The sequence below is a fragment of the Octopus bimaculoides genome, chromosome 4, assembly GCF_001194135.2.
Source record: "Octopus bimaculoides isolate UCB-OBI-ISO-001 chromosome 4, ASM119413v2, whole genome shotgun sequence".
Lineage (NCBI taxonomy): Eukaryota > Metazoa > Mollusca > Cephalopoda > Octopoda > Octopodidae > Octopus > Octopus bimaculoides.
Window position 1 is genome coordinate 127,335,678 of NC_068984.1, and position 8,228 is coordinate 127,343,905.

The following is an 8,228-nucleotide window of genomic DNA, read 5'->3' on the forward strand; positions in this document are numbered from 1 at the left end:
CTTAATTTATCAACCCCAAAAGGATGAAAGGCAAAGTCAACCATGGCAGAATTTGAACTCAGAACTTAAAGACAGACGAAATACCGCTAAGCATTTTGCCCAGCGTGCTAAAATTTCTGCCAGCTCGCCGCCTTGATTCTGGATATAACTACTAGTCTCCATGGGTCACCAAACTTTCATATATATACATATATAAAATTCATATTTGAATACATAAATGTATCTTATATTAATTACAACTTAAAATGACCAGTTAATTATACCAACTATAAGTTTGGCTATATACAAGAAATTACCTTAATGAATTTTAATGACTCAAATATTTATCAGTATCACCTCCTATATTACTCATATATTACTAGTAAATAAAAGCCATGATTGTGTGTGTGTGTGTGTGTGTGTATAGTGTACTAGGTACAACTACCTTATAGAAAGAAAGCACTCAGTACATTTGTAGAGTAACAATTTATTGTGAGTATTGGTAAAAAAAGAAGTCAATGCCTCTCTGTGACTAACAGCTTTATTTTGAGCGGAAATGCTTGAGTATTCTCACTCTGTATTCTGGATATAACTACTAGTCCCCGTGGATTACCAAACTTTCATATATATATATATATAATTCATATTTGAAAATATAAATACATATTCTAGAGAAAACAAAAGAATTTTTGAATGCAGAATAGCTGTGAAAACAGCTTAGAGGATTGGGTAAATACCCTTAGAAGATGGAAAAAGTGACCAGCAAGCTGCTACAGAGAATCGAACCCTGTACATCACAAATTCCAGCTGAACCAGCCACTTTTTCCATCTTCTAAGGGTATTTACCCAATCTTCTAAGCTGCTTTCACTGCTATTCTGTGTTAAAAAATTCCTTTATTTTCTGTAGAATACCAACTCAGTTGGCATGTCTAATTTTGCTTATAATATATATATATATGTATACATATATACATGTACATATACATATATATATACTTACACATAAACAAATACATATATAATGTTAGTAATATTAAAGTGCAGGTAAGATAATAAAAAAGAAGCAGAAAGCGAAAAACCCACCACCATAAAACACCAGAACGGCCTGGTGAAGTAAAAACACACCAAAACATTACCTGTGCTTCAATCTCAGCATCAATTTTTTTTTGCTCGTGAACAAGACCCCTATATTGTTTCTCAGATAAAAGTTGTTTCTCAAAGTCAGTCAGGGGCCTATACATAGACAGGTTGGATAAATAAAACACCAAAAAACAAAAACAATGCACAATAAAAGCATAATATAAACAAAACAAAAAAAATATACACATTGAAAGAATCTAATGAAGTATACATGTTTACTACTTGTAATATAAATAAAGATTCACTACATGTGCTGAAGACAGAGAAACATACAATAGCAGTGTTGGATTGATACTATCTTTTCTTTTTTTTTGCCTTTCATGATCTGCCAATAATTCTGGTTAAATATTGTAATTCACTAAATACAGACTGGAATAATGCTGGGTCTTCACCCAGGAACAGTGAATCATTTCAATGATACATTATCCAATTGGTATAAAATGCTACTGGATAGCAACAAGATGTTTACATGTTACACTTGAAATAGTTTACAAACAAACCAAAAAAAATAAATAAATAAAAACTATATAAATAAGTTCATTCTTAGATTCAATAGAAATAATTCCATTATTCAGAGAATAGTTATAATTGTCATTTTCAAAGGTACAATGCCACAATTTTTTTTTTAACATCTATTAATATTCAAAAAGAATAATGATAAAGAATCACATAATGATGATGATGATGCTCGTGTAATTATAACTTCAAAAATATTAACGAAATTTTAAAGCATATTTTTAATCAAAATAAATTTATTAAAAGTTCAAAGCTTTTTCTAAACCGAGAATCCCCAAACAGCAAGTGTATTTCAATGTTCTCTTCAATCAGTTCTTTTATTTACCATTACCAGAGATAATATATATTAGATCAACAAAGATCGATGATAGAATTGTTGGTCTGCATCAAAGTCTCAGCAACTTAAGTAGTTATTATTTCAACAAGAATTTGATTGCTTTTTATCTATCAGTTTGCATAATGTTTTTAGATAATCCTCAACTAAGGGCTACAGATGATTACAGCTGATATTGAGTTGGAACTGTTGCAGTTATATGTGCATATAATGTATGTGTACATAACCTGCTAGAAGTAAATATTCAGTTTGTACTGTTGAATGCATGGTGCATGTGTGTCTGAGTGGTAATAAGTTTGCTTCCCAACCACATGTTTCCTGGTTCAATTCCACTGTATAACACCTTGACAACTCTCTTCTATAGCCCTGAGTTAACTAGAACCTTGTGAGTGGATTTGGTAGATAGAAACTGAAAGACACCCATTTTGTGTGTGTATGTGTGTGTGTGTGTGTGTGTGTGTGCGTGTGTGTTGTGTGTATGAATATATCTTTACATGTGGGTCTTTATGTTTGTGTTTGTCCTCTGCCACCACTGGGTGACAGGTGTTGGTTTGTTTATATCCCTGTACCTTAGTGGTTTGACAAGATAAACCAACAGAATAAGTAACAGGTTTAAAAAAACCCAAAAAAAACTAAATACTGGGGTCGATTAGTTCAACCAAACCCTTCAAGATGGTGCCCCAGCATGACCCACAACCCAATGACTGAAACAAGTGATAAAGGAAGACTGCTTTACTTTTTTCTTTCAATATTGCAAAGGTTTCATGCGGTCACATTTCAAGCTGGTCCTTACTTTACATTATTTACAATAGATGGATAGGTGTCCTCATCTTGTTTGTTGTTACCACGTTTCGGCTGATGTACCCCTCCAGCCTTCATCAGGTGTTCTGGTGGAATTTCGAACTCAACCCATTACTCAACTAATGGGGTACTCTGTTTTCATTCTTAAGGTATTCTTTTTTTCACTGATGTTATTTTTTTTGTTGATATTATTTCCCAAGTCCCTGCCTGGCTACTAACCCTTGGAATCTGAGTTCAATACCAAGCAGGAATTTGGGAAATAATATCAACAAAAAAACAAAAATAAAATAACATGTGCCACCGGTGCAGGTGCTTTTTAAGTGGCACCAGTAAGATAATTGCAAATGAGTGTCACTGTCATATAAGTGGTGTCCTTTGTTTCCAATGTTCTGTGAAAACATGTCTAGCCATGGGGAAATATTACTTTACTTGGAAACCAATGAGGTTTGATGACAGGAAAGGATTACAACGTAAAATTTGACAGTAGAAAATATGCTTCAATGTATTTTGCTTCAGACATGAGTACAAAAAGGTGAATGTCTAAAACAAATACTGTGTGCACGTATGTGCGCATGTACATGTACATATCTTTTTGTAACATAATGGTTCTGCACATTTGTATCTATCAAATTCAACTGTTTTGCTTAACATCTGAAGCTGGAGTAGAAGACACTTGCTTAAGGTGCCATTGAATGGAAGCAAACCTAGAACCATGTAGTGGCAAAGTGAACTTTTTTACCATAGCCTCATTTATACTTTTAAACACACAAACACACACACACTCACGCACGCACGCACACAAAATGAGAGAGAAATAAATTATATCACTGATACACATAAAATATATACACAGCCACACACATACATTTGATATGCACATACTTTGTTCCACAAAAGTGTGATACAACAGTAGCAAGACGAAATGTTGAAAACAAAGATTTCTATTATCTCAAAACCACTTCATAGTTTCTTCTCTTTATAAACTGTTGGCCATCAAACACTATTGAACACTGTTGAGATTTGTTTTATCTGTAACATCTTTACAATGTTAACTGCTGTTGAATAGAGAAACAATGTGTGATTAAGTGTGCACGTACTCTGTAATGTCTCCATTTTAATCCACAGCAGTTGTAATTTATTTCCGAAATCATTTCAAATCACTGCTAAAGTAGACAAATGTGTATGTGCCATGGCCTAACAAGAAATATTACAACATTCCTCTTTATATCTTATGTCACAACTAATTAAGCTTAATTAAGAAACTAGCGTACATGTTAGAATGCTGCCAAAGTGATTCAGAAATAATTAAAACATTGCTTTTGTTCAATTCAATTAGGTCAACCTTAATCCAAAAGGTCCTTCTTTTTATCAGACAGTAAAATGGGAATTGAATGAAGTTTAGTTGCTATTTCTAGCAGTTTGAATTACAGTATAGAGTTTCTCTCAGGTAAAGTACATTATTGTGAGAAGACAACTAAAAGAAGAAATGTCAATTATATATCTTAAGATGTGAAATGCAATGGTTTTCATTTTTTATTGCCAAGGTCAGGAAAAGAGACTATGTCCATGAACTGTTCAATTCCACTAAGGCTATTCAGGTTGATACAGCTTATGTTCAACTTTCAACCTGAAGTATCAATGTCACAAATGAATGAGGTCTGGGTGCAGAAGGTTAAGAAGGAGGAAAGGAAATCCTGATGTAAATTGCAATTACATTGATTTTGTTGAACTTCTTGATGGCTTTTGACCATTTGTAAGCAACATAGAGGAGCAGGTCCTTCTTAGATCCAGTTTCATGGAAGCCATATTGGTGATGAGTAATATTATCTGATTAGAAACTAATTGAAGTAACAGTTAGGAACTTGGAAGTTAGTGAAATATAACCGAACCTTAAGGCAAAGAAGTGCTGAGAGTGCAAGTCAGAGAGGTCTACACATTTCTACAGAAGCCTAACTAATTATCACTTAAAAAGAAAAGAGAGGCTCAAGATGTTGGAGAAGGTGACTGATAATCATTCTTTCAACCTTCCTAGAAACATTGGAAGTGAGAGCAGCAGGTCAGATGTTGGATGAGCTTGAGAAGTTGCTCTTTTAATGGATGGAACTGTAACAGGTTTTCAAAGATTAGGAGAGATCCCTATAGAGAGGGTAATAAATGTGATGTTGCCAGGGCTAATGGCCTTGTTGACTTGAAGTATTTCTGCAGAAGTAAATCTGGACTTGACATGTATGGATACATAAAGATGAAGCTGTTGGAATGGAGGGTAGAGTGAGTTTTAAAATGTTTTAAAGGTTTTGTGAGAGTGTTTGTGAAAGTCAAAGATTTCTGTTGGAGCACTGTTTACAAAGACACCTTAAATGAAGAGAGGTGAGCAGAAAGATTCCAAAAAGTCAGTAGATATCCCTTCGGTAAGGAAGTAGAACTAACTGGAAGAGATTGCAGGATACGTGATGCATGAATACATTTCTGGCTTAAGATTAAAGAGAATTTATGACAAGAAATTGAATAAAGAATTTGTATTTTGGGCATCATTTCACCAAAGGATCAAAACTCAATCCCAAACATTACACTAGAAACCAGTAGAGTGACAGTAATATAGTAAAACAGACGTTCAGTAACTTTAGTTGTGTTTTAAAAAAAGACTTTGATAGTCAATATTACACCAAAAGATAAGGTTAAAGTAATACCAAATTGTACATGTGTTTTAATGGCTATAATGACTATCATAGTACAATTGTTTTAATACCAACATAAAATTTCAAATCAAAGTTACTTGTCAAACATTCACAACTTAAAAAAAGACATAATAATGTCTTTTTAAAAAAGAAGATGCTTTATTTGGTAAATTGTCTTAGTTATTTAAGTGAGTGGTTAAAATTGACAACTCTTATTATCCTGTTGAAAATTGTCTCAGTATTGAAATGATTTACTACAATACAGAAGGGATTAGATTTTTTTCCCCTTACATTAGTGAGCTCCGCATTTCCTTCAAAATAAATGTAAGCAACGTTTGTATGATTTATGTGATATCATGCATTTCAGAACTGGCTGACCAATGCAATCCTGAATGGTACTGTGTCATACAGGAATCTAAGTGTTAATGGGTCAAGAACATCATTATCCATATAAACACAGGTAGTAAGATATCCCAGGTAAGAGGGGAAATAGATTAAGCTCAATGCTAGAGCTTGTCTAATTATTACTAAATAAATTGAATGAAAAACAGTCAACACAAGAATACTGACAAAAGTGTTTTATCACTGAACCATTCCATAGAAGTATAATCTAATTGTCTATACCAGTCACAAACTGGTTATATCCAAAACATTTTCAAAAGTTTTTTAATTGTAATATACTTTCCAAGACATAGAAAAAAATAAGTAGGCAGCCAGCCATGATAACCAGCTGGTGCCAGCCAATTTCTAACATAAACATTTTGAAATGCTGGTTATTTTTGTAATTCATTAAGTATTAATGGTCTTTTGGAAATATCATAGCTGTTGAGATATGGCTTGTAAATGAGAATCATCCAGCTGCTAGTAGAGGAAGTATGTCTATTTTGTTTGAAATATCCACCACAATTACAGCAGAAAATGTCGATCAAAAGACACGGCAGACTATAATGTTGTGATAGTATTAGAGTAAAATAAATGAGAAAAAAGTTAAGATTGGGATGGAGAACAAACAACAATGGCTAAATGATAAAGATACTACAGAATGGTTTTAATTGGTTGTTACTTTCAACAAGGAAAGAAAAAATAGAAACTACCCAAATCAAGTTGAAATGTTAAAAAATATTTCAAGAGACTCTAAAGAAGGTCATTCAACAATAAAATTTGTTTACAGTGTATTAATTAAATGTGTTGCAGGAATGTCACAGATGAAATTGGTTTAAATAAAATACAGAAGCTGACAGAGAATGATTTTATGTGATTTTCAAGAGTATTTTTCAAGAGAAAAGCAGAATTTGTCTTCCAACATTATCAAAAACTGGAACGCATAACACAAGCATCTTTGTTGCAACAAATCTAAGAAATTTTCTGTGAATTGTGCTAATACTATTTTCAATCTTTTAAAAGTTTTTAAAACAAATCTGGACCTGAGAAATACTAGGAAGATTTGATACAGACACAAAATAATAATTAGTTATTGCTTGACACTTTAATGCTGAAGAAAGTGTATAAATACGATTCAGAATAATGATATTTAACACTGTCTCAATGTCTATTCTTCAATGCTTGCATGAGTAGTTGGACGGAATTTTCTAAGATAGATTTTCTAATGCCAGATGCTCTTCCTGTCACCAACTCTCACCTGTTTCCAGGCAATATTTCCCCATCTTCAGATGTTTTCACAGAATATTGGAAATAAATTACACTGCTTCTATGACAGTGATACTCATCTGCAACTATCTCATAATATCAGACCAAAAAAACACAAACATACTAATGTGTGCACACACATACACGCACACACATATAATGGGTGAGCCAAAAAGTCTGTTCAGCTTTTGTCAACACTAAACTTCAAGCCCTCTAAGTTAGCTATTTCATGGACAGACTGAAGTAGCTAACTTCAGTCTGTCCATGAGCACTCATTAGATACTTGAGATACTTCAGTATAATTCAACATGAACTTGTGATGAGACAGATTGTATTTTGTGTGCAAGGCATCGCCCTGAGAATGGAGAACCAAAGCAAACATTATCGACACCTCATGCATTTTATTTTAAAAAGTGCAAGAAAGCAGTTGAAAGCTGTAGGAAGATATGCACTGTGAAAGGAGAGGATGTTATCATGGAATATGTGAGCCTGAAGTGGTTTCCAGTGTTCTGACTAGAAAATTTTTTGGATCAAGATGCACCTTGCTCTAGCCAGCCACCAGTGATTAATAGTGACAAACTAAAGGAATTAATACCAACCTCTACTATTTGACCAAGATGATTGCAGATATTCTCCAAATATCTAAATCGAGTGTTGAAAGCCATGTGCATCAACTTGGCTACATCAACAGGCCCAATATTTGGCTCCCACATCAACTGAATGAAGCTAACCCTGACCAACTGATTTCCATCTGTGATTAGTTGCAGAAAAGTGAAGAAAAACAATCCTCCTTTGATGAGCATGATAACAAGGGATGAAAAAGTTTTGATTTGTTTGCATTCCCATAACTTTGCAGTTTTGCAAAGGAAGCTGATAGGACAAGTACCAAGTTTAAAGATGATTTGTTTGACTAAAACACTTCAAGCTACAGTCCAATGACTGAAACAAATAAGAGGATATCCTGACACATATGTTACACCTATTACTGACATATCCTAACAGACAAGGGCCATTCGTCGTTGCAAACTCCAGCAATCACTAACTCTTTCATTAGATATTTAATTACCTCAAAACAACACAGAATCCTGTACCACCACCAGTTAAAATATATATATATATATATATATATATATATA

General features: G+C 33.4%; 1 protein-coding gene across 7 annotated transcripts in view; it reads right to left on the reverse strand.

The window, feature by feature from the left end:
• The window catches only part of LOC106871165 (AP-1 complex-associated regulatory protein), a 253,283-nt gene that overhangs the window by 43,612 nt on the left and 201,443 nt on the right, over positions 1-8,228 (reverse strand). For 5 of the 7 annotated variants that reach the window (XM_052967473.1, XM_052967477.1, XM_052967474.1 and 2 more), the window contains one exon: positions 1,116-1,212. The exons of the other annotated variants lie outside the window; for them this stretch is intronic. In XM_052967473.1, coding sequence (XP_052823433.1) covers positions 1,116-1,212 — 97 coding nt within the window. The remainder of the gene's footprint in view (positions 1-1,115; positions 1,213-8,228) is intronic. 7 annotated transcript variants of the gene reach the window in all.